Genomic DNA, 27,851 nt, shown 5'->3' on the forward strand with positions numbered 1-27,851 from the left:
TATACACAGAGGCCACAGAAGCTGCTCTCTGCAGCGGCCAGCAATTAGTGAAGAGAATAAGTGACTTTCGAGGACTCAGCCTGAATAGGATGTCTATGTCAATCCCCATTCCCTCAAGAATCGGGGAGAAACACAGAAGAGGGGCAGAAAGAATGTAAGACCTGGAGGGCGGGGAGGAGCGCTGTGAAGTGCTGTTTTCTGGACATGATGTAGTCAGTGCATTCATGAGCTCACTGCAGCTATATGGTGACCGCACAAATCCTGAGCAAGAGCAAGCTGAAAAGATCAGTCATCATTCCAACAGGCAGCACTAATTAGAATCATTAGGTTGAAAAAACAAAAAAAAAAAACAACCCACAAAAGGATACACAGGGAAGGAGGAGATATGCTGGACATTGGGGGTAGGAGTGGAGTGGGAACGGAGAATCGGAGAGGTATATGATCAAAGGACATGAAATAAAAAGAATAAAGAAAAGATTGTTTTGTGGGAAATTTTGTTTGCCTATTTATTTATTTACTTATAGGCAGGGTCTCATTTAGCCTAAGCTGGCCTCAAACTTGCTCTGTAATAGGAGATAATCTTGATCCTCTTTCCTCTAGCTCCCTAATGCTGAGAATAGAGGCATGCGTTACTATACTAGGTACTGAGAACTGAACCCAGGGCCTGCGCATTCAAGAGCTACAGCCTCAAAACTGAATTGTTTAAACCAGCGTCTAGCTGTGTAGCTTTGGGCTGACCTGGGAATACCTGCTCTGCCTCCAGAGTGCTGGGATTAAAGGTGTCTGCCATCACATTGTGCCTGAAATCTTTTTAAAAATATTCATTTATTTTTATTTCATGTAAGTTTATTTCATCTATTTGTGCACCATGTATCTGTGAAGGCCAGTGTCTGTGAAAGCCAGAAGAGGGCATTGGATCTCCTAGAATTAGAATTAACATGCCACTTGGATGCTGGAAACCACTCAGCAAGTGTTCTTAATCACAGGGCCATTTATCCTACTCCTAAACTTGAAATCTTTCAGCCTCAGCTTCCTGAGTAGCTAATGTACCACCATATGAAGGCTGGCTTACTATTTGTTATTTTTTTTATTTTTGAAATTATGGGGCTTCAACCCATGGTCTCGTCCATGCTAGATAAGTGCCCTGCCATTAATTTATATCCTTAACTGTTTGGGTTTTTGTTTGTTTGTTTTTCATTTTGGTTTGAGACAAGAGTTTCTCTGTGTAACCCTGGCTGTCTTGGAAATCTGTAGACCAGGCTGGCTCAGACCTCAAGAGATTTGCCTGCCTCCAGAGTGCCGGGACTAAAGGTATGCACTCCAGTGCACAACCACCACTGGCTGTTTTCGCGTTTTTCCTTTTGAGACAAGGCCTCACTAAGTTGCCCAGGCTGCCCTTGAGCTTTCATTTCAACTGCCTCTTGAGTAACTGAGATTAGTCATACCCCAGCAAGGCTGACTAGCATATATTCTTCACAACTAGTCAGAACATGGGGAAACTGAGATTCCGAGAGGCTGGGGACCCCTCCCCACTGGAGTACACTGCTGCTAGTGGACAGGGATGGGACTTGAACTGATGGGCTGAGTCCAAGTGCTGGGGTACAAGGTATTGTGCGAGTGGGAACCCCTCTGATGCAGCTTCCCCTGGCAGGACAAGACAGGTGCAGCACCGGGCATGTAGGAAGTGCTTCAGGAAGTGGAATAGGGGCTGCTGAGTCTGAGGTGTCAAAGACGAAACTGGAAGGACATTAGTGTTAGTGGCTGTGAAGAGGATGGCCACGTTGGAAGAAAGCTTGTCGTGGGCTAAGTCATTTATGGCACCCTTGGGGCCCACGGCACCAGGCTTCAGGTTCCTGCTGCCCGACAGGGCAGATGCAGCAAAAGCTTCACAGAGCAAACACTAAACCCAAAAACTAGTTAGGACAGTCACCCTCAGAAAGGCCCTCCAACTTGAGGATGGCTCATGTGACAAGAAAACTCAGGAAGACCCAGGAAGAGGCTGAGCCCTGCAGCCTGAGGGCCTTAATCTTGTTCTGAGGATACTTCTGGCAAAGTGACACATCCTAGAGTCCTGACAATACAAAACACAGGGAGGTGGCTTTGAGTGGCTGTGTATGGCCCTGACACAATGAATACCCTGGAAGGTTTGGTTGCTTAAGTAATGAGTGCAGTGTCAGCTTATGGCCTGGAAAAATGGAGAACCCCATGCTGCTCCCCAGTCTCAGGGCACCTCAGTGTTTTCCACTCTTTACTCTTTGTCTCTAAGCAGAAGGGTACAGAATGTTCTCTTCTAAGCCAAGAAAAAGCTGGAGGCCAGGATGCAGCTCCGTTGGAAGAGGGCAGGCCGAACATGAACAAGGGAAGCAGCGAGTGGACCAGGCTTGGTTGCACAAACCTGTCAGTAATCCCCAAACCTGAGAGGTGGAGGCAGGGACACCAGAAGTTGGAGGCAGTGGGCACTACCTAAAAGAAAAAGAAAGGGGAGGAAGAAGAGAGGGAAGGGGAGGGGAAACGGAAGAGGGAGGGAGGGGGAGAAGCTAGGTGGGTGGTACACTCCTTATGACAGAGTGAGCTGGGCAGTGATGGTGCTTGCATTTAATCCCAGCACTTGGGAGGCAGAAGCAGAATCCCTGTGAGTTCAGGGCCAGCGAGTTCCAGGACAGCTAGGTGCTACACAGAGAAAACTTGTCTCGAAAAAGCTAAAACAAAAAGTGAGTATCCAGAGCTTTACAGAGAGAGCCTACCTCATAAAAAGGTGGTAGGGATATAACGAAGACAGGGAGGGTGGTAGTGGCTCACAGCTTTAATTCCAGCACTCGAAGGCCAGTTCCAGGCCAGCCTGGTCTACAGAGTGAGTTCCAGGCCAGCCAGGGCTACACACAGAAAGCCTGTCTCAAACCATCCCCTCCACAAAAAAAAAAAAAAAAAAAAAGACAGATAGAAAGGAAAAGTGATCTAGTCCCAGCAGCTAGCTTTGGCACCCTTTGGAGGTTGGTTTGGTGTGAGTTTCCAGATGGGAAGACATTGATGTAAGGAATTGTTGGACAGAAAGTAGGAAACACAACTACACAGCCTCCTACTCTATCCACCAGATGCCCACTCCAACCACATGGAGGGCAACAGGGAGTGCCAGGAGGGATGAACCTTTCTGGGGTTCTCCCACCCTGACCCCAGCCCAGGGTTGTACTATCCCTTCCAGGATGTGCTGTCTGCCATGGCCACACCTGGGAGGCAGGGCACAATCACTGATGCTGTGGCTCTTTCTTGAGGCTAGGTGTATGAGGTCTGGGAGAGTAAGAGCGCGATGAGTCCTGTCAAGTGGGCACCACACAAACTGGCCAGTGAGGCTTGCGGTTCAAGTGCAGCTATTCAGGCACTCAGCATAGGTTTGGAACGTATGTTGGGAGGGCAGCTCTAAGCACGGCTCCTGCCTTCCCTGCATGCTGTTGGGCTGATGATGCCCAGGCCCAAAGCTCACTGACAGGTTCTTCCTGAAGTAGATGGCGGCGAGCAACTGGGAACACAGGGCCAGGACCCAGCCACCTTGGCCTTGGTACTCCCAAGGGAAGGGCCAGTTTGAACTCTAGGGACCTAGATCTTTTAAATCAAGTGGCATTAAATAGACTATAGCTCCTTGCTCAGAAATTTCTAGATCTGGGCCCAGGGAGGGATGTTCACCGGTACAGTGGTTCTAAAACTTCCAGCACTCAGAACTGTGGTGGATCTGCATCATAGCTGCTGGTGCTGAGGTCTAAAGGGTCTGGGTACTTCAGAGGTAGGCCTCCAACAGGGCAGGGCTTCTCATTACCTTCTAAGGCATGCACTGCCATGTACAGAGCAGACTGGCAACTACACCTGCACACAATTCCAGCACCAGAAGGCAGGAGGGTTCAAGGCCAAAGAGGTTGAATATCTCGATGCACATGTAAGTGGGCGAAAGAACATGTACGTAAAAAATGAAATGTGCTTACTGGGGCCATGTTCCAATGCTGTGACCCCAGCCAAAGTAGTTTGTTTGAGACAAGGTTTCTGGGTAACCCTGGCGGTCCGGGAACTCACTCTGTAGACCAGGCTGACCTTGAACTCAGAGATCCACCTGTCTCCTGAATGCTAGGACTGAAGGTACGCACCACCACCACCACCACCAGTTTGTGAGGCTTTTAAGGAAGCCAACAACACACACTCCTTTCCCAAGGATCCTCAAAGCTTACTAGGAGATTCATATATAGGCAGGAATGGCGGCAGACATCAGACAGGTCACTTGCTTTCCCTGACCACTGAGCGAGCTCCTCATGGTTAGTTCATGCTCAGCGAATATTTAGCAGAGCAGAGCAGAGCCTTCACATCCAGGCACTGGGAGGAAAACAGCAGTGTTCACTGTGTGCAGACCTGTGCACCTCCTGCTCAGAATGCCAAGTCTAAGTGCTAGGCTCTTGCACAGCACCCACTGAACCCAGAGAACAGCTACTTTCTTTTAGAGGCGCCCACGTTAGGAAGCAGCCATTTTTGGGTGAGGAGTACTGAGGGCTTCAGCACAGTGTAACTGTTGGGAAAGGCTGGTGGAGCTGACTGAGGAAACACTGAAACACCGAGGCTGCTGCCACTGCCGGCTGGTGCACGTTTTATTGAGACAATGTACAAACAGGCCATGGAAACAAGGGTTTTGATGCTGGGACCAGTAACGTAAAATGGAATACAAAAATAAAAAGGCACTAATCTGTTAAGAAAAGACACTCAATGTATTCTAAGAATATAAGTCATTTAATACTGTTAATTTTATAGCACAAAATAAAACAAGCTATGATCCCCAAAAATAATTTTAAAAGCTTACACAGAAAATATTATTGCCTGATGCTTATGATCTTTAAGTTATACATGTCAAAAGAGTTTTATGTCATTTTAAAACACACAGTGAAGACCGTCTAGAAGCAAGGCCACTGTTCCTGTCTCAGAGAACTGTCCTGCTCCTTTAGAACACACAGCAGCTCAGTGTCCACACTCACAGCAGTTACCAGGAAGGTGGTTCTCTGGTCCCATGGTGAGGAGTCCACAAAAAGCATTAGTCTTAGGTACTGTGTTAAAACAATCAAGAATTCACTCATTTTTAAGAGGTTAATGAACATAATATTAAAAGATTAAATTATAAACACCTGGAACAAAACCACATCATCCCTTAAAAACAAAAACAAAAAACCTCATCATTCTTCTGAGCAAAGGTTACAAGAGCAGTGGCCATCAGTCTTGGCCCATCTCGTCTGTAAACAGCTGTAGAGGACGGCTGGCACAGTGCCAGGAACGTGCAGCTCCAAGGAGGGCACAGAGTCTCTTCCGGTGAGCGCAGAGGGTTCTGAGTCTGGGTGACCGAAGGCAGTGCACCCTGTTAAGCCTGCAGCAGGTGACCTCAGAGCAGTGCAGAAGTAACAAGGATGCCTTCTGCCCGGGGTGGGGTGGGTGTCCTGCCCAGAAAACAGGATTAATCTAGCTATCAATGCCATCGACTACCTAATTGTCAGCTTCTCAGAAAAACAGCCATAGTGAGTGGGCTCGTCATCTCAGGACTTCCTACAGCACCGCAGAGCACACCATGCAACAGTGATGACGGCAGGAGGAAAGCCCTTCTGCCCTCTGAGGCCAAGTGTCTTCTCAGAAGAGTGGGACTTTGGCGAGATGCCACTATCAGCATGAAACTTTTTCTGATTAGAAACTGATGAGCTTCTAAGTCAGGAAAGTACTACTTTTGGCACATATCCCGAGAAATGTCTTTACTTCAAGCTCTGGATCTGAGGAAGCTGTAGACATTTACAGGGGCCAAATTAATTGATTTTATAAATCAAATTCCAGGCTTATAGACATGGATTCCACATGGAGTCTCGGAGGTCAACAGGTATGGGAGAAGGAAAACCCTGTTCTCAAAAGTAGCTGCTTGTTCTGAGCAAGCTGCTATAATCAAAAGGCACCAAGCCCTTCAGTTAAATGTAGTTTTAAGACCTTAAGAGCTGGGTGTGGTGACTCAAACCTTTGTAATTTCAGGTGAGGCTGGGATGGAAATTTTGAAGCCAGCTTGGACAATTTGTGGAGATCCCAATCTCAAAACAAACAAACAAAAAAAGATAGCTCAGGGTTTTGACAGAGGGTTTATCCAGCATGTATAAGGCATGAGACACAAGCCCCAGTAATGGGGTGTGATTCCTTGGGGGTTGTGCCCTTCATGAACAAAGCATGTATTCCAGTGCAGATAGCAAGGCCTGGGGCTGAACTAGGTCACTGGCCAGAAGGCAAGCATTCACTGTTCTAGGCAGTTCTGGGGTGTAAACTCTTGAGTAAGCCCACTCAACAGGTCTGTCTAGAAATGGCAGCTTTCAGAGACAAAAAAGAGTTAATCTCTACCACTTTTTTCTGGAAAGCCACACACAGGGAGGTATCCCACATACCAACTCCTAGTGACCATTATTTTGTCACATGAACATTTAATACAGTACTCATCAGCCTGGTGGAATACTGATTTAAAGAGAAACTAATGGGCTTCAAGAGATGGCTCAGTGGTTACGAGCATTTGCTGCCCCTGCATAGAATCCAGCACCTTCTTCTGGCCTCATTAAGCACTTCACCCATGTGATATTCATACACATACACAGGCAAAACACCCTTATACTTTTCTTGGGGTGGGGGTGGGTTCTAAGACAAGGTCTCTCAATGTAGGCCTGGCTATCCTGTTACACACTACATAGACCAGCCTAGCCTTGAACTCTTGGAGATCCATTTGCCTCTGCCTTTCTGAGTGCTGGAATTAAAGGCGCATGACATAGTGGACAAATGGTTTTGTTGGTTTTGTCACCTGAATATACTCCATTAGTTCTCAAAGCCTAAGAGCCTCCGGAGCCAGGGTCAAGGTTACAGAAGATATCCTGTAAATGCCAGAGCTCCTCACTGAGCCACTACTACATTTCTAGGTCTGCTGAGTTGTTCTGTGTGGAGGCTTGTCCTCATCAGGGTCTAGCAGAACACAGCACACTACAGAAAGGTTCCAGAACTCGGGTTTTGCCATGTGTGGGTGAGGGAAAGACACACGCATGTAGCATCTGGCTTGCATGCAAATAGATCATGAGAGATAGGTTAAGGGTTCCAGAGCCTGTATTTTTTTTTCCCCCTCAGGAGCACTGTCTAGCTCTACTTAGGCTGTGGAACCAGAAGAGACACCACTTTCAAGGTGCCTGGGCAGACTGGGTATGGACAGGAAGGGCTGAGTGAACTCTGTGGTAAGACATAGTGACCCAGCTTAACTTGTGAATCCAGATCCCACAAGCTTCACTTTAGTTCTTAAGGGGTATACTCACTGAAAAGCTAGACAGAACTGGCCAAGAATGCCACCTTTCAGCTCCTGTCAGTGGCAACAGTGACAGCAACAGGCTTCACAGATCACACCCTCACACTAGTGCTTCCACTGGTGCACACAGCACGGCACGGCACGGCACGGCACACCATGACTGCTGCTTGTGTGAACTGTTTGCCACATGGTGGACAAGGTATTGTGGCAACCATAAAATAAAGGCCTCTACTTCAGGGTGTCTTTTCATATTTTTAGTTACGTACAGCAGCTTCAGCTTGGAAGCTCAGGGACAAGTACTGTTCCTTAGACTATCACAGAAATCCAACCTACTATTTAAAAATCTGTTCAGAACACACAACTCTAATTAATTAGTCTTCCAAAAACAAAACTAAACAAAAGAAAGCCAAAACAAGCCAGATTTCAGAAGTTCAGGACAAAGTGGTCTGGAGCTTTACTTCTTCTGTTGTCCAAAAAAACCCAAGTTGGTGGCAAAGCCACTGCTCTGTGGAGCACCGACAACAAGGCCTTGCGGAGGCTCACCCTCTCCATGCAGATGTCAGCAGGCTCACGCTCTCTATGGCAAGCACAACAGAGGCAGCCTCAAGTACAGACAAGGCAGTGATGAGAAGGAAGACCCTTCTATGTTAAATTCTTTCTACTTGTGTTTCCACCAGTATTTCCAGTTTATAATCCAGAAGAACTCTAAAATCAGCTACTCGTTGACAGCATGGCTATGATACAAATGCCAAGAGGCAGCTGCTGGAGGCATTCCAAATGTGCAGGAGACCATCAATGTATGGAAAGCAGGCCACCAGCAGCTTGGTGAAACTTGCATGTGAGAGAGTGCTTCCCACTTCAAAGGAGACTATGACAGGCAGAACAGGCAGCAGCAGGGACAGTAACAGCAATCATTCATTGTCATCTGGATTTTGAGGGTCAAAGATTTTAACGTGTGTGAAGGGGAAAAGCCCTTTGCGCCCGTTCACCTCGCCTTCCCACTGGCCATTTATATTCATCCTTGTAACTTTTACAATATCACCAACCTGCAGGGATAAAGAAGAAGACAAAATTAGCATCACTGTGCAAACAAGAAAAAGACAAGTTTACATTAAATCACAAACACTATTTATAAAACAACTAAGACTAACCTTTTTTTTTTCTTCTTCAGTGTTTGGACCTTAAAATCAAGTAGTACAAAGACACAAGATGCCACCAACATACCCAGGACACTTCTCAGCTAATAAGAGTTCATGAAGCAGCTGAGCACAGAGCAGCCATATCCTCCAGTGCTACTAATGGATGGATATGCATGCACATCTGACTTTGAAAATGTGCCTGTAAAGCTGAATAAATCAGTGGGAAGTGCAGGGTGGTGGTGGCACCTACCTTTAATCCCAGCGCTCAGGAGGCAGAAGCAAGTGAATCTGAGTTCAAGGCCAGCCTGGTCTACAAAGTGAGTCCAGGACAGCCAAGACTACACAGAGAAACCCTGTCTGGGGGGAGATGGGAAGGTGGGAAGTAGCTGGGTATACGCTACTTACAGTCCCAGCACACAGGAGATCAAGACAAGAGGATCTCAAATTTAAGATCAGCCTGAGCGTAACTAAAATGCTGTCTCAAAAAATGAAATCATTTTGCTTTGAAAGTATATTTATTAAAAACTTGAATTATACAGAGATGATTAGCATGACCCATGTATAAAGATAACACAAACTCGTGAAGCATTTCATACTAAAGAACCACCACAAAACACAAATGTAAGGATCTGAGTTTCACCCCCAGAATGCATGAAAAAAGGTTAGATTTGGTGGCATGGATGATTTAGTATGTCAGTGGTAGCACACCGCTGAATATATTTTTTACTATACTTATATAATTTCAAAAAGCTGAAATCCTGATCAGTCTTGGGATAGGTGCCTTTGCCCACTGAACTTGTTCTCTGGCCTTCAGGAGCTCAGAGCTGAGCCTGGTGTGGTGATTTACAACTATAAGCTCAGCATTTAGACTGAAAGGCAGGCTAGTTTGAGTTATGTAAGTAGTGAGACCCTGTGCCCCCAATCCACCCCATCCCCAGAAAAGTTGACATCTGTGCTGCTTTCCCCAGTAACTATCCCATAGAAGGTAGGGAACAGCTCAAGGTGGCATCATCGATGCTTAGGGGCCCAACGTGAATCTGATCACAATTTCATCTTTTCGAAATATAATTATCATAAAAAATATATTCAAAGGTATGCTACCACTGACATATTAAACTGCACTGCTCAGATAATCTGATTTTTATGATCCTTGGAAGGAAGTTGGCTCAAAAGAAAAAAAATCTAGGGCTGGAGAGATGGCTCAGTGGTTAAGACCACTGTCAGCTCTTCCAAAGGACCCAGGTTCAATTCCCAGCACCCACATGCAGCTCACAACTGTCTGTAACCCCAATTCCATGGGATCTGACACCTTTACACTAATGTACATAAGATAAAATTAAACAAATTAAAAAAAAAATCTACCACCATTTGTAACAAAATAAAGCTAGAAATCAACTGAATGTTGAACTGACTACATTTGGATTTTTTTGTTTTGTTGCCCAAATTTTCCTGCCCATTATAATTTTTTGTAAAGACCTCAAAAAAAAAAAAAAAAAGCTCATTGGGTCTGGAGAGATGGCTCAGCCATTAACAAAACTTGCTGTTTTACCAGAGGACCAAGTTCAATCCCCAGCACCCACATGGCAGCTCACAACCATTTGTAACTGAACTTCCAAGAGGATACAGGATACATCATCTACTTTTGACCTCTAAAGGCACCAGACATGCAGGTGGTGCACAGATAGACATGCAGGCTAAACACCCATACCCAAAAAATGTGTGCACATATGTATTCATGTGGGCGAAGGGCATATGTGTGAAAAGGACAATTCTGAGGAGTCAGTTACTTCTACCAAGTCGGTTCCAGGGATTGAATTTAGGCCATCAGACTGGGCAGCAAACACCTTTACTCACTGAGCCATGTAGCTGGCTCTTAGTGCCATTTTTCAACTTTGTCAATAACAGGAGTCCTATCAAAACTGATCAAGGAGAGCTAGGGGTAGAAGTGTATAGCCTGCTGATACAAGACTTGTCTAACATGCCTAAGTCCCAGTGTTTGAGTCTCAGCACCAGAAAGGGCAGGAAGGAAACAACATACAAGAAAAATGGCATTTCCGAATGACAGATGTTGAAGGAAAACAAAAACCACAAACAAAGTGTTTATAATCTGGCATTTGGAAGTTGGAAGAAAGGAAGATCAGGAAATCAGGGAGAGCCTCAGCTACAGAGTGAGTTCAAGGCCAGCAGCCTTGATTCCACAAAGTTCTGTCTCAAAGAACCAAAACCAACCAAACAACTCCCTCCAAAAAATCCACAAAAGCAAACAGAATGGTGGATGAGGAAGATCTGAAAAACAGTGTCTAATAAATCATTCTAATGGATTCGGCAAGCAAAAGACAACATGACAGAACAGCGTGTGCAAGACACTGAAAAACACTCACTTTATACTTTCCAGCAGGATACTACCTAAGCAACTTACGGCATTTCTTATCCTTAAACAACTTGCCTATCTTTGTTGAGGTTAGACAGCAAACATCCAGCAGTGCCAATGTGGCCAATGCTTGCTGACTATGTGTCAGATAACAAAATAACACTTATGAATAAATATATATGTGTGTGTGTGTGTGTGTGTGTGTGTATAAAGCATTGAGTCAATACTATAGAATACATGAGAAACAGGCAATGGCCCTGTGTTGGTATAATGTTTTTTTTTTTTTTACATGTATACACCTTACCCTTGTTCATTTAAATACTGATTTCTCTCCTACCCCACCCCCAACTCTCTGGTTTCAATCCAGATATTGCATTGTGATACTCATTCTAAGCATCCTGTCTCAACTCTTGTGTAAACAGGACAAAATAAAGCAAGTAGACACAATGTTGAGCTGGGAGGAGCCAGAAGACAGGAAAGAGGGGTGGAGCTAGAAGGCAGGAGATGAGTGGGAGGAGAAGGGGCAGGGAGAGAGCTAGGAGAGCAGACCTGGAGGAGAGATCTTGGAGGACCTGGAGCATGAACCAAACCTAAGATTTCACAAAAAGCAAGTATAATGTGGGAAATCTAAATGTTCGGAAACTGAGTGCTTGGAGGTTTAGGAGGGAGTAAATATTGCCCAGCACTGTGTTCTAGGTTAACTAAAAACCCAGTCTCTGTGTGGTGATTTGGTTACACAGCTGCTGAGGATTAACAGCAGCATTACCAGAAGATAAACCAATAGTAAATATTAATAACTACCTACAACAGCCCTGATAGAGGAACTTAGACCTATAGAGATGGGATAGAAAGGCTAGGAGGCAGGTCTGGGGCAGAATGAAACTTGTTCTTCCAAGTACTAGAGACATGCTTCTGCCATGTTAAACCAGTACCCTACCACAGAGCTACAGGCTCATTCCCCTTTACCATTATTAATATTTATTATTTTTTACTTGTGTGTTTGTATGTGGGCATGCACACATGAATATTGGTGCCTAAGGAGCTCAAAGGTGTTATGACCCCCTGGAGCAGAAACTCACAAGCACCTGACACAGGCCCTCTCCTCTACAAAAGCAGATTGCACTCTTAACTACAAAGAGTTGAATAGACATTACTTCAAAGAAAAAAAATAGTCCATACAGAAGAAAACTGATTCTACAAACTTGTCCTCTGACTGCCACACGTACATGGTATGTGGCTACCTCTCATCATGTTCACACACACAACAACAACAACAGCAGCAATAATAAAGCCACGTGTGCTGGTCTACATGCATCATCCCGGCACACAGGAGGCCAAGGAAGTAGGACTGCAGAGTTTGTGATCAGCCTGGGCTGTGAGTGAATGTAAGGCTGACTCAAAAAGCCTCATGGCTCTGCTATATATTACCTGTAAGACTGTCTAAAAATTACCAAATCAATTTCAGAGTACTTTCGTCCTATGTGCACACTAAGAAAAACCACCTCTTCTTTTTGGCATGTATTTCTATGTGTGTTACACACATATATACATGGAGGCCTGAGGCCAATCTTGGGTGTCATTGTTCAGGAGCCATCTACTTTGATTTTTGGAATGGAGTTTCTTACTGAGACCTAGGGCAGACCTAGGGCATTCTAGGTCTCAGTAAACATTCTACTTTTTATATGATCACTAATTAGGCTAGATTGGCTGGGGAGCCCCAAGTATCTAGGTATTTCCTTCTCCCTAGCATTGGGATTACAAACGTATGCCACCATTACTGGCTTCTTCTTTTCCTCCCCAATACAGGGTTTCTCTGTGTAGCCCTGGCTGTCCTCAGATTCAGATCTCCATCTGCCTCTGCCTCCTGAGTGCTGGGCTTAAAAGCATATGACACCACTGCCTGACTCATTCCTGGCTTTTTACATGGGTCAGAAGAAGACAACCAAATCCTTACACTAGTATGGCAAGTGCTTTACAGACTGAGATATCGGGAAACAAAATCCTTTGAGGAACAATCGATTCTGATTGCTCCAATGATGATATGATTTACTAACAGAATTTTTTTAAATCAAAAATATGAGAAGCAGAGGCAGACAGATCTCTATGAGTTCCAGGCCAGCCAGGGCTACACAGTGACACCTTGTTGGGAACCTGGGGTGGCAAAATGGCTCATTAGGTAAAGGCACTTGCCAGATAGTTTTGAGTTCCATCCCCAGGACCCAAATGGTAGAAGAACACCAACTCCTTGTTCTTAGACCTCCACACACATTACATGGAGCACACACGCACACAAACAAATAAATGTAAAAAATAAAAGGAGGCAAGCACTTGCCCTCACTGAAATATTCCCAGGCTTTAGTATCTGGAGGATTTTCTAAAGACATCTTTTTAGAGAAGTAATGGATATGATGTTCCATCACTACAATCCTAGCACCCAAGAAGCTAATGCAGGAAGACTGCGTATCTTGAGAGCATCCTGGGCTGCAGGGTGACAGCCTGTACTGACAGACACACCTTTTCTTTGGCAGCCAGGTCTTACGATATTAAGAGAGGCCTGGAATTCACCATGTAACCCAGGCTAGCTTTGAATTTTTAAATTCTTGCTTCAGCTTCTAGTAGGTAGTGATTACAGGTGTATATCAACATCCAGGAAACAAACTTTTTTCCCCCCACAGTTTCTCTGTGTAGCCCTGGATGCCCTGGAACTCGCTCTGTAGCCCAGGCTGGCCTTGAACTCAGGGATTCGCCTGCCTCTGCCTTCCTGAAGGCTGTAATTACAGGTGTGCACCACTGCGCCCAGCCAACATTCTACTTTTGGCATGATCACAGAAGAAAAGAAAAAAGCATCTTTGGCACTAAAGAAATAGAAAATAAAATTTCTAAAATGAACTGCAAACAACAAACGAGGACTGAAACAACACTCAAGACAGAAGTGTAAGATGGACACCTGAACTGCTGGCTTCTCTACTAGGACTTAAAAGCAGCCTGGGCAACATAGCAAGACCTATTTCAAACACAAGTAAGTAGTAGAGCCTGGTCAGTCCTTATAGAAAACTCAAAGGATGATTCCACGGGCCCTGGGCACTCATACATCAACACACCTGAGGTTCTTAAGGAGGTGACTACTGGCCACTGAATATTGTAAGCCTTAGGGGAAAAGCTTCACATTACTGGAATGTTATAGTCAAGAAAAAGCAGCCATAGGAAGCTGTATGGGCCTCCAGGGATGAGTCAGGAACTTCATGATGAACATATGGAGAGGACCCAATACAATGTGGATATAAACTACAGCTTATTCAGCCATTGGAATTCATGATGATCTCTGAGACTGAAAAATACAATCAATGCTACTTGTGAGAAACTATCAAAGATAGTTTGTCATCAGGGCCAATATTTTGTAACTCTTCCCCCACCTTGTAAAAATTTTTATGCACATCTTTTAACCTTGACCTTTCCCCTCCTCCCAGAACTTGGCTTATAGTAGCTGACTCCTTCCAGCCCCAGCCAATGGGGAGGAAAACAGTTACTATATGCATTAAAATAAGAACCAAGTGAACTTCCCATCCCAGTTGCTTGGTAGCCTGGTCTGGGATTTGGCCCACCCTTTATACAAAGAGAGTTGCCTGCTCTGCTGCTTCTGTTCCTTTGTGACACTAACTATTCTATCACACTGAAACCTATTATGCTTGGCATACTGCTTCATCTCAGCACCCAAAAGCAGTAAGAAGGAATTATTGTAAGCTCCACATGGTAGCACAAGTGTAGCTTTTTCTTCGTGGTTTCTACTCCTGTCTCCTAACAATGTCTTCTCTGCTTAGCTCAGCTTTTCTCCTGGCTCAGTCTCTTCTCTGTATCAACTGCCTTCTTTTCTCTACATCTACTCAATCTTCTTTCTTCCGGGGACCAACCATCTTCTCTGACCCTCTTCTTCTCTGACCCTACTCCAATCCTACTTCTCTGCCAGCTGAACCGAACTACTGCTGTGAAACAGCCGGATTCTCAGAGGTATAAGGCAAATCTGGAAGGCAGGAGGGACACACACAAGTACAAGCACAGTGAACTCAGGGTGCCCTAGCTATTAGGACTACCCTCTCTAAAACAAACAAAACCAGAACACTGTTAATGTGAATCTAATTCCAACCAATGAAAAGAAACCAACTGACAAAATAGAATCTCAGACTCTCAACCAGTCAGTGAAGGGAACTTGTACAATTGGATTTGAGAAAGCTAATTCAAAAGACTGAGAGATGAGATATAATCCAAATCTTTCAGAGCACCGAGTTCAGTTTACATCATCATTGGGCAGCTCACAACTGCCTGTAACTCCACCTCTAGGGCTTCTCTGGACCCCTGCACACATATGGTACACACACACACACACACACACAAACACACACTCAGGCATACAAATACACATAAATACATGATTACATCTTTAAGGGGAGGGATGGCATCAGAATCTAAGAGATTCCAATATAATCACGTATGACCTCCAGTGAGAGTAAATAGCAATTTTTAGTTCATCTTAAGAATGCCAGTAAGCTCAAACATCACTGACCAGGCTTTAGTAGAGATGGTCTACAAAGATCATGATAAGCTTGGAATGGTGTTAGATGCCTGTAATCCCATCACTTGGTAGGTAGAGGAAGAAGCAGCAAGAATTGCAGGTCTATACAAGTTATACAATGAATTCAAGGCCAGCTGGGTCACATGAAATCCTGCCTCAAAAATAAATAAAATAATAAAAATATATGTGAGCTGGAAACATGGATCTATGACATGACATGACATGGTTCCAGAGGACCCAGGTTCAACTCTTAGCACTCACATGGCAGCTCACAACCACCTACAACTCCAGTTTCATATCTGACACCTTCTGGTCTCTTCCAGTACCAGGCTGTGCATGTGGTGCACAAACATACATGCAGGCAAAACACAAATACACATAAAATAAATAAAAATAAAAAAGAACAGGCATCAAAGACAAAAGGATGTTCTTCAGCTACTTGAGCTAGCAAAGATAGAATGATAACATAAGTACTGGCAAAGCAGAGTAAGAATCTAAGACAGGTGGGCACATGCCTGTAATCCCAGCACCTGGGAGGCAGAGGCAGGCAGAGCTCTGTGAGTTCAAGGCCAGCCTGTTCTACAAAGTCCAGGAGGGCCAAGGCTGAGAAACCCTGTCTCAAGAAATCAAAAAAGAAGACAGTGGTATATTTAAGCAAGGTCAAGTCACTTGGTTTGTGTCAAACAGGGAAGATGGTAAATTCTATAAGCAAGCTTGAAATCAAACTTGGACAAAATGCCAGATGAGGCTACCAAACAAAAGCCATCAGGGAAGACTCTAAATGTTTCTTTCCAAAATCATTTTTTGAGGGGGTGGTACAAGGGGCTTGCTTAGCATGCACAAAGCCCTGCCTTTGATTCCTAGGACCTTATAAACCAGGTATGCAGGCTAGTATTTGTTGGTGGTGGTGGTAGTTTGTTTTTTGTTTTTGTTTTGGTTTTTGAGACAGGGTTTCTCCATGTGGCCTTGGCTATCCTGGACTCACTTTGTAGACCAGGCCTGCCTCTGCCTCCTGAGTGTGGGACTAAAGGTGTGTGCCATCACACTTGGCTTGCAGGTTAGTTTCTATGTCAATTTGACACCATCTAGAGTCATGAGAGAAGGAAACCTCAATTTCTTAATGCCTCCATAACATTCAGCTGGAGGGTATTTTCTTTTTTTCCCCCCCTTTCTAGCTTTCGAGACAGGGTTTCTCTATGACTGTCCTGGAATCACTCTGTCCACCAGGCTGGCCTCAGAGATCCGCCTTCCTCTGCCTCCTGAGTGCTGGGATTAAAGGTGTGTACCATTACCACCTGGCTGGACATTTTCTTCCGGGCATTTTCTTAATTAGTAATATTGAGGAAGGACCTAGCCCACTGTGGGCAGTGGCATCCCTGGGCTGGTGATGCTGGGTTCTGTAAGAAAGTGGGCTGAGCAAGCCATCAGGAGCACCCACCCCATCTGCATCAGCTCCAGGTTCCTGCCCTGTTTGAGTTCCTGTCCTGACTGCTTTTGATGATAAAGGTCATCCAACCAAATTACTTTTGATTATGGTGTTTCATTTCAGCAACAGAAATCCCCAACAGTCCATGCCTATAATCCCAGCAATTGGGAGGTGGAAGCAAGAGGACCAGAAATTCAAGGTCATCCTTAGCTGTGCAGCAGGTTCAACGTAATGGTGGTCTTACATTAACAAAACAAATCAATCTTTTTGTGAAATAGCCAGAAACAGAAGAGTAACTAAAGGTGTTGAATGACCTAATCAGAGTTACCAAAGATTCAGAAAACAGCTCTAACCAGAGAAAACCAAAAATTCAAAAGGCACAACATTAAGGCCATATACAAAGTGAGCTCATTCCCTGGAGCTGAGTGTGGGGTGTGCACCTGTAGTCTTAACTCTTGGGAGGTTAAGACAGAGGATGAATAGAGAGCCCAGGATTTTCTTTTTCTTATTTTATGTGCATTAGTGTTTTGCCTGCATGTCTGTCTGTGTGAAGGCATCAGATCCCCTGGAACTGGAGTTACATAGAGTTATGAACTGCCATGTGAGTGCTGAGAATTGAAACCAGGTTCTCTGGAAGTACAGCCTGTGCTCTAATTGCTGAGCCACCTCTCCAGCCCAGGCCCAAGATTTCAAGATCAGACTGGGCAGCACAAGAAGAGCCCATATCCAAAACAAAATAAAAACAAAACATGAGGCTACATAGGCACAGGAAGGGGATGGATGTATTGAATGGTTTCTGATACATAATCAGAATGCAAGAACTTGTTAACTAACAGAACTAACAGCCCAGTACTAAATCACTCTGCAAAACTGTTTAAGTTCTACAAGGAGAGAAAACTTTTATTTTTGTTCAATACAGTATTCTAGGTTCCTGTTTGTTAGTTAATTCTGCGAAAGGGGTCAGTGGAGTTAGACACTGCAGAAGGTAAAAATATCTGAGAGATGTTGGATTAAGCCCAAGGAATCATTACAACTTAATGAAGCTTGCATCGTCATGAATATTCTCTACCCACAGATTGTATTCTCCTGACTGATTTCTGCAGAACACCAGGAATAACAAACTGTTGTTGTTGGGATCTGTAAGCAGACATCTCTATGCCCAGCTCCAAGGGACGTGACAAACCAGCTCAGGCATCTGTGAGGCCACCTACAGACCACCGGCAGACCACCTGAACCTACCTGTGCATGTTCTGGGTCACCTTATAAGACAACTCGCACCCCCCCCCCAACCTCCTACCTTGACCAGAGACAGTCTCTGTGACCCCTCCCCCTTCCCACGTGGAAGGTGGAAGCAGGCGTGTGGTGTGATTTGTAAGCCTGCTGTGTAATTCTGCTGCACAATCCTAACATTGGTGCATTGGCCAAATGGGCGCTTTTAGCAGCCACGCCACATGGTGGTTGCTCTCGGTGCCAGCACCGCCACTGGAGCTGCTGGAAACTATTTCATTTCAAATCCGCCCACGACCCACTTTCCGGCAACCAGATGGCTACCTCCAGCATGCAGCACGGGCTGGATTAGTGAGTTCCCCTCATTGGTCCACATAAACGTCTTTCTTGATAGGGGAAGACTGACCATTGAGTGTCCAGCAACTTCCTGGTACTTTTTGAGACGGAGTAACCCCCAACTACAGCCTTCACTGGCCTCGGATGACCCTTTTTGCTGACCTCCATTTAGGGCTTCCTTTTTCCCATGGGTAAGATAAACCGTGTCTCCTATGGGCTACTGAGCTAAACCTTGCCTCTGGCAGGTCACTGACTCCAATGGGAACTGCCTATTGTTCCACTCCTCCAGCATCCCCACTGGGATGTCTTCTGGAAATTTTTAACACCCTACACATGGAGCCTGAGTTAAAGGCCTCTAAGCTCATACACCTCTGTGATAACACTTGGCCTACATATTCCTTAGATAATAGTTCAAATTGGCCGAATAACAGCACATTAAATCCCAATATTTTACGGGATCTTTTTAATTACTGACAGCAATTTGGTAAATAGAAAGAGGTATCTTATGTTCAAGCAATCTCTCTCCTCTTCTCTAAACCTTCTCTCTGCTCTCTTCCTGTTCTCTCCTTCTTTATAGCTACTTCTTCTAGCCATAAAGTCTCAACCTCAAGAGTTCTCTATCTTTGACCCTGCAGATGAACCTCTGCTTTGCCGTTCTCTGGCTTCTCCCTCCTCCTCTGCTTCTTCCTCTTTGGCTTCTCCAGCATCCTCAACTCCCTTCCCCAGCAACAGGCCATCCTAGTCATCCTACTTTGGCCCACTTTCACCCCACCAACAGCTATTAGCCCCCCTGCTACCTGCTCTTGCTGTGTAGTGAAGCCCCCTTCTTCTTTTACTCAGCGTAAACCAGCCTTAATTCTTCCCTTGTGGGAGGTAGCCAGTGTGGATGGCTTAGTTAGGGTGCATGTTCACTTCTCATTAACTGAACTTTCTCAAGTAGAAAAGAGACTAGAATCCTATACCTCTAATCCTATTTTCATTAAAGAATTTCATTATCTCACTCAATCTTAATAGTCTTACTTCCATGATACATACATGATTCTTATCAACAACCTATTACCTGAGGGGCACAGGCAAGTTTCAGAACAGCCTAGAACGCATGCAGATGAGATTCACCAAACAAACGCAACACACCTGGTTGGGGTTGAGGCAGTGCCTGACCAGGATCCACAATGGAATTATAATACCCGGGTCTCATTTTACCTAGAGATCAATTCACAACCAGCCTCCTGCCTGGTCTCCACAAGGCTGCCCTCAAGCCAGTTAATTATGAGAAGCTCCAGGAATGGAAACCCTTCTCAATTCCTAGAGCACCTTACAAAGGCCCTCTTACAACATAATAATTTAGACCCCGAAAGTACAGAGGGTAGGCAACTTCTGATGACCTATTTCTTCTCCCAGAGTTACCCCGATATCAGGGCTAGGCTTAAATGCTTGGAAAAGGGGACCTCTGACTCCACAGGCAGAAATCTTAGCACTGGCCTTTAAGGTGTACCACAGGAGAGTTGAGAAAGCCGGCAAGCAAAAATACCAAATGCTGGCCAAGGCCATCCGGCCGGCCTCAGTGACTACCCAGGCTCCCTTGCCTCCTAAGGCGTAAGGACCATGAGGTACTGTTTCAAATGTGGTCAAGAAGGTTACTAGGCCCAGTTTTGTCCTAACCCCCAACAGCCACCAAGAGGGACATTGGGGTGTTGACTGCCACTGTTTCTCCCATGATATGGGGGTATCATTCCCTGATCGCCCTCCAGCTAATATCCTAGGCCTGGCTACAGACGACTGAAGGTGTCTGGGTTCCCTTGACCTGCCCACTGCCATCATTAGCAGGGAGCTATAGGTAATTATCATGGTATCAGGGCGGTCCATCTCCTTCCTTGTGGACACCGGAGCCACTTACTCAGTCCTGATGGAGTATCGGGAACCAACCTCTCCTTCTACTTCCCCTGTTGTCGGGGTTGGAGGACAGCCTTGTCAGCTTCCACTACTCAACTGTATTTTCAGGGGTGTTCCCTTGACTCATTCCTTTTTAGTGATGCCAATCTGTCCAGTTCCCTTATTGGGAAGGGACTTTTTAGCCAAAGTGGGAGCCTCTATCTCCTTTACTCCACCCATTTGCCTGACCCCAAGCTCACCAGCATCCTCCCTCCTCCTTCTTCTAGCTACTCTACCTACAAGTGTGACACGTCGCTTCCTTTCCCAGCCCCTCAAGTGGACCCCCAAGTCTGGGATGTCCAAAACCCCTCTGTCACTATGCACCATTCCCCTGTGGTCATTCAGCTACAGGATCCCACCCAGTATATTACCCAATCCCTGGGGGTGGGAGAAGTAGAGAAGGTAATGAAACACTCCTCTAAGGTCATTGCTTCTCTGACATCCCTCCCCCTAAATAATACAAACCTGTCATTTCATCTCCTACTTCAGACTCTGACCTAGGCCTACAAACTCCTTAATATGACCCAACTGGGCCATTTTAAAGCTTGCTGGCTGTATGTCCCACCTGGGACCAATTGAGAACTACCACTGACAGCTTCTCCAGTCTCTCTGTCAAGTAACCTTACTTCACCATTCACTAACTGCCCTGACTCTGATGTTGCCACAACCCCCTACCTTTTTCATATCACCCTCTTTGGTGTGGCAAGCTGTTTCAAGGCATCTGGGACACACTCTGTAGGAATGCTAAGTTCCTTAGATTATAATAAAGTATAATCTTTGATACCTCATCTCAACCCCAATGCCCTACTGCTAATAATACCTCGATTCTCTGTGGCATTCAAGTCTACCATTGTCTGTCTGCTGGTTGGTCAGGAGATTGCATGCTGGTGCTTCTCTTCCCTGAGCTGGGGGTGATAAATGAAAAGGAGCCCCTACCAATCCCAGTCGTGGACTCAAGAGCTGCCCAGCAAGATAAGAGGGCAATTCAAATCTTGCCCCTCTTGGCTGTTGCAGGAATCACAGCAGCTGTCAGGACCAGGACAGCAGGACTAGGCACTTCACTAACTTTGTATTACCAGCTTTCTTCCCAGTTCATCCAGGACCTCCAGCAAGTGGCTCAGACAATACTAACTCTCCAAGGACAGATCAATTCACTGGCAGCAGCAGTACTTCAAAACCGACGAGGATTGGAGCTTCTCACAGCTAAAGGTGGCCTTTGCATCTTCATCCAGGAAGAATGCTGTTTTTATGTCAACCAGTCGGGTATAGTAAAAGACAAAATCCAACAACTCCAAACAAATCTACAAAAGCGAAGGGAACAGCTCGAGGCCTCTAGCTCTTGGGCCTTCGAAAACCCCATATGGAAATAGATTCTGCCCTTCCTCACACCTCTCCTTCTCATCTTTCTGCTTTTGCATTTTTGCACCCTGATTTATTAACTTCTTCTCTACATTCCTCCAATAACAAATGCAAAAATTCTCTAACCAAACCATTAATCAGTTACTCTTACAAGATCATCAACCTCTGCCCACAGAAAGAGATGACAATGACCTTTCAATCAACCCTGATGGTGGGGACCAGCTATACCCTGAGAATAACAAGGCCCCTTATCAGCAGGAAGTAGCTTGAAAAGCAAGGTTGCCCTTATGGCCTCCCCACCATCACCCCCTTCCTAGCTCATTTTTTAATAAAACAAAAAGAGAGAAATGTTGGGATCTGTAAGCAGGCATTTCTACAGCCAGCCCCAAGGGACCTGGCAAATTGGCTATAAGGCATCTGTGAAGCCACCTGACACGACCTGCACATGCTCTGGGTCACCTTATAAAAGAACTCGCACCACCATCTTCTCTACCTCTCCCTCTCTCCTACCTTGCCCAGAGACGATCTCTGTGATCCTCTCCCCTTCCCTTAATAAAACCTCCCATCACGTGGAACCAGCCTCGTGGTGTAATTTGTGAACCTGCTGTGTAACTTTGCTGCACAATCCTAACAGTTGTGTGTGTTGGTCAGAAGACAATCCTGGGAGCCATTCTTCAGGCATTTTTCACCTGTGATTTGAGCCAGGGTCTCGCACGGGCATGGAACTTCACCGGGACTAGACTAGCTGGCCAGTGAGCTTGCAGGGGTCCATTTGCCTCTCATCTCACCATCTCTGGGACTGTAGGCACGGCTTTTAGTGTGGGCTCTAGGGATCAGATTCAGGCCTTCATCACTGCAAAGCATACATTTTACTATCTCAACCCCATTTCTTAACCTTTATCATAAAGCAATCTGTGACTCAAGCTCCATTTAGACACTTATGATACAAACTCAAACCAGCAAACATCCGTAAGTGTGTGTGTGTCAAAGACAAGTAAAATGTCCACAACAGTAAGAACTTCTCTGCCCACTGTCCCCTTCCACTTTTAAGAAACGGTCTACTCATGTAACCCAGGGCACCGTGAACTCCTGATGCTCCTGTCCCTACTTCCAAGTGCCAGTGTACACCATCACAACTGGATCTTCCCTTTTTAGTAATTAGAATGTGTGAGAGTACCTTTAGAAGGAAATAAGGCATGTTCTGTGAAATTTAATATTAATAATGAGGCACAATCCCTAAAACCAGTCCTGAGAAACTGATTGTTTCATCCTTCAAATTAAAGCAATGCCGAGAAGAATGTTAATCTCATTTCAGGAGGTTCAGCAAAATGCTTTACATCATGTCAGATGCCTTGCAACTGCCTGTTACTTCAGGGCCAGGGGAACTGACACCCTCTTCTGGCCTCTGTGGGGTACTACACTCATGTACACAAACCCACATATAAGGTCTTTAGGAAAAGCGCAGTTTTTTGCGGGTCCACTGAGGCCAGTGGAGAACCTGTGATGTCTTTTTTCCTTTTCCTTTCTTTCATACTGAAGAGTGAAACTACCACTTAATGCCATCCCTACCTTATCTTTTCTTCTTTTTAAAAAAAAACTGTGGGACAGTATCTGAGTGGTCCAGGCTGTCCTGCTTCAGACTCTCTAGGATTATAGGCCTGGACCAATACAGCTGGCTAGCTCTGCTGTCTTCATGGAGCGAGGACACACATCTCCACTTCTCTTACATATCACAAATGAACTCACTTCTTGAGAAGAAGCAAGAGGAAAATAGCTGACACTTTTTAAATTGTCTCTATTTGCAGAGAATCTACCCAAAGACAGCTTTTTTTTAATCTTTGAAGTGCTGGTAATCAAACTGAGGGCTAATCTTTCCACCCTCAAAGATTATTTTTACAGGGAAAAACATCAAAAAATTTTAAAATAATTCAGAACACTGCTCACCAAAGCCACCATGATACTATTACCTAGTAAAATAAGGAAGTTCCAATTACTAAGCACATTTTGCCCTACTTTTCTCAGTGTTCTTCAACTTAATTTTACTACTTTCCTTAATAACCTAATTGCAACAGTCCCAAGGGAATTTTTTCTTTTTTTTTAACAAGATCAAACAGGCATTACTATCCAAATAGTTTTGGAAGACAGCATAAGCAGAGGAACATTTATTTCTTATGTTATAGACGACAGCTCAATCATCCTCAGTGGAGCAGCAAAGGTCTTCTATAGAGGGTTCCACTAACACATTCTTGCAGTGAGACATCAAATAAAGCCCATGATGATGAAGGTTTGATGACAGCTGGGTCAACAGTTGGGGTTTGAGAGCCCAGGGGAGATGTGTAATGGCCAAGTATGTGTGTTATCTTAAAATATACATCATTGATGTGGCTCTTACTCAGAAAGCTCTCTAGGCCATCCCTCTGTAACACCTTCAACCCTACTCTGCACATGCCAAGGAGTGCATCCATACAGAAGACACTGATCACTAAAACAGTACCTTAGAATTAAAGATCAAACCAGGCATGGTTAGTGTATTCTCATATCTTAGCACTCCAGAATGCTGCGGCAGGAGGATAGTCAAGAGTTTGAGGCCAGGGTAGGATGCACAGTGAAAAAAACGAAACAGGATCAGAGTTCAACAAACATACCTGAAAGCTCTCATCATAGTATCAATAGACAGTGGTCTAATGTCTATTCTAAGATGACAACTATCTCAAAAGGCTGAAACTACAATGCAAACATGAGTGTATTTCCTTCTATTTTGTTTCTCTGAGACAGGGTCTCCTATTGTCTAGCCTGCCCTCCAACTCCTAATCCTGCCTCCATCTCTACGGTGCTGGGACTGCAATTATGTGCTTCCATACTCAGAACCAAGCTAGAAATTCAAGAGTAAGAGCACTTGGTGGTGGAAGCCTAATCAGTCAACTAGACGTCAAACCCTTACCTTCAGCCTCTTGAGTGCTGGGGTCACAGGCATGTGCCACCTTGCCTGATACTTAGTCTGTTTTTGTTCTGCTTTAAACACAATTGGGTCCCTCCTCAATCCTGGTCCCTCTAAGACTATACTATACTGAAACAAATTTTAAATGTAACTCACTTAGATATTATTCCTGGCCCAAAGATAACTAGATAATTATTAGAAAGTTACATATAAATGAATTATAGCTAATTAAAAACAAAACAAGACATCTCATGGGTTATGTGTGTGTAGTGCCTGTAGAAGCTAGACACTGGATCGCCCTGAAGCTGGAATTACAAACTGCTGTGAGCTGCCCAACTTGGAGGCTGAGAACTTAATTCCAGTGCTCTATAAGACCAAGATATGCTTTTAAGTGCTGAGCTAGCTCTCTAATCCTATAGCTAATTTTTGTATGTATAAGCTATATATATGCTATTTATATGCAGATAGAGAAAAAATAAAAACTGAAGGCCAATCTAGGCACTAGTGGCACAGCCTTTAATCTCAGCACTCAGGAGGCAGAGGTTGGCTTCCTTGAACTCAGTTCAAGAACAGCCTGGTCTACACAGCTAGTTCCAGGACAGCTAGGGCTAAACACAGAAACCCTGTCTTGAACAAAATAAACAAAACAACAAAGGAACATCCTCATGCTTGCAAGGCAACTAAGTACTTTACTAGCTGGGCTATTTGCCTAGCCCTGGCTAGCCTGGAATTACGTAGACCAAGCTATTTTCAAATATTGGACAGTCCTGCCTCTAAGCACAAATCATATAGTGGGCCTGGGAGAGAAAAAAAAATGAATAATAGGCAGATCTGAAAAATAAAGTAAGTCTTGGAATATATTTTAGTTCTGATTTTTTTTCAGAACCCACATAAAAAAGCTCACTTGGTGACACACACCTTTAATCCCAGTACTTGGGAGGCAGAGGCAGGCAGGTATCTGTGAGTTTTTTAGGGTAGCCTGATCTACAAATTGAATCCAGGACAGCTAGAACTCTGTTACACAGAGAAACCCTGCCTGAGGGGGAGGGGACACGGGGCAGGGGGAAGCTGGGTATGGTGATCACTTAATTCCAGCAGCACAGGAGAAAAAGGCAGTTCCCTGGGGCTCACTGACCAATGAGTCCACCCCAAACTAGTTTCTAGTTTCCACACCACTAGAAACTAGTGGTTTCTAAACAAAAAAACCGATTGGCTGAGCAACAGCACACAAGTAAACGTATACCCTCACACTTATGTACAAAGACAAAAGACCCCCAAGTCTGTCTATTTTTTGTAAGAGCAGTAGCATGCTTGTAATCCAGCACTTGGAAATCAGAGATGGAGGATGTAGGACACTGGTTAGCTTCAGCTACATAGTATGGTAGAGGCCAAACTCAGCTACATAAAAGACTTTGTCTTAAAACCTCAAACTTTGAGACAATAACCTCTCCAATACCCTCATTAACACTGACCTTCAGGACTTTTTGTCTTAATTTAGCAGGCCACAGAAACAATGCTAAGGCTGGCAAAAGTCTTTAGTTAAAAGACAAGGATTGAGTTGGGCGTAGTGGTGCACACCTTTAGTCCCTGCACTCAGGGAGGCAGAAGCATGGAGATCAATGTGAGGCCAGCCTAGTCTACAAAGTCAGTCCAGGACACCTAAGGCTATACAGAGAAAACCTGTTGGGGCTGGCGGAAGGGCACACATTACACGACAATGACTGCCAGGCAGTGGTGGCACACGCCTTTGATGACATCATTCAGGAGGCAGAGGAAGGAAAATATCTCTGAGTTCAAGGCCAGCCTGGTCTATAGAGCAAATTCCAAGATGGCTGGGACTACACAGAGAAACCCTGTCTCAAAAAACCAAAAGACAGTGACTTGTTAATAAAAACGTTCAAATTCTATTTCATGCTATTATAATTTACAAAATCTGTAACAGGCAAGGGCTGATATAATGAGTCTAATTATCATTTTCCCTGCTGGATAACAAACTCAACTACCTATGAGGCTTTGGGAGCAGAAAAGAGAGCAAACAGGCTGAGAACCTGGGCTGAACAACAACTGGGAAAGGACAAGACATTAATATCTTCTGACATCCCCAGTCTAATTCCCAAGAATATAAGTAATTTTAAATGGATGGCTAACTTAAATGAAAACCCATGTTCAAAAGCCAATCTTGACAGATTTTTACCTCCAATGCCAAGGCAGTCTTGTCATAAGCACAAGGTACTCTCTTCTGGATTGCTTTTGCAAAAACAGGTCCATTCTGTGTGGATGGCAAAGGGTTGATCGCTGCCCCAGGAGTACTGGTAACTGTAGGTAGAGGAGTTGTGGTCTGAGGTTGAGCATATGCGTGAGCAGGTTCTGGGATGCCATAACTGTTAGAATTCCTATTTCCATGCTTTCCATGTGGTGAGGACCTCACAAGCTTTTCAACGTAAGGGACAGGAATCATCCCAACCCGGCCATCCTTGTTCTTGGCACTCCACCACTGTTCTTCAGGCTTTTCTATTATCACTAGAATCTCACCCTTCTTAAAGGGTAGGTCTTCCGCATCATTCCCAGGAAAATCATAGAGAGTCCGTACATATTCCAGATTTTCTTCTGCTGTTGACAGGTTAGGTGCTGAGACAGAACCCATTGGTGGGCTTGGGTACCTTAAGAGAGAAACAGAATTATTCTCAAGAAAAGTCTTATTCTATACTGGTATTTGTCAAAAATGTATAAACCACCCTCCCTTATAATGAACTTTTCCTTCATTGTATTCTCAGGAATTACAAATGTTTTACCATTGTACTTTGTGATGTCTATATGATATCCTAAATATACTTTGTGCATGTGTATATACAGACACATGCACCATCATCCATAATATGTTTTGGGGAACGTTTTAAGATAACTAATCTGAATTTATTTTTTAACTCTGAAGAAAGTTCTGTTGCTGCCTTATTTTGTTACAACTGTCACAGACACATTTCCTCACACTCTTTATCAACTGCTCACATCCTGCAGAGCTCCCTAGTTAAGGGATGTAAAATATAAAAACCCCGACTAGTTAAATGGCTCAGTGGTACAATGTTTACCATGTAAGCCTTTTGGACTAAGTTTATCTCCAAAATCAATGTAAATGGTGAAGAGAATCAACTTCATAAAGTTATCCTCTTGACCACACACACATCTGTACCCTGGTCGATTAAAAAAAAAAAAAACAACTAAAAATAATAAAAGA

General features: G+C 44.5%; 1 protein-coding gene and 1 non-coding gene across 2 annotated transcripts in view; one reads left to right on the forward strand and one right to left on the reverse strand.

The window, feature by feature from the left end:
• Positions 1–4,595: 4,595 nt before the first annotated feature.
• Positions 4,596–27,851, reverse strand: part of Crkl (CRK like proto-oncogene, adaptor protein) — a 41,363-nt gene continuing 18,107 nt past the window's right edge. The window contains exons 2-3 of the mRNA XM_021654526.2: positions 26,814–27,279; positions 4,596–8,370 (exon numbers count right to left, since the gene is read on the reverse strand). Coding sequence (XP_021510201.1) covers positions 8,236–8,370; positions 26,814–27,279 — 601 coding nt within the window. The 3' untranslated portion in view covers positions 4,596–8,235. The remainder of the gene's footprint in view (positions 8,371–26,813; positions 27,280–27,851) is intronic.
• On the forward strand, positions 8,962–9,063 carry LOC132648910 (U6 spliceosomal RNA). Its single transcript, XR_009587291.1, has one exon. It is a non-coding gene; the product is annotated as a U6 spliceosomal RNA (small nuclear RNA).

This window comes from Meriones unguiculatus, chromosome 17 (assembly GCF_030254825.1).
Source record: "Meriones unguiculatus strain TT.TT164.6M chromosome 17, Bangor_MerUng_6.1, whole genome shotgun sequence".
In the NCBI taxonomy this organism is placed as follows: Eukaryota; Metazoa; Chordata; class Mammalia; order Rodentia; family Muridae; genus Meriones; species Meriones unguiculatus.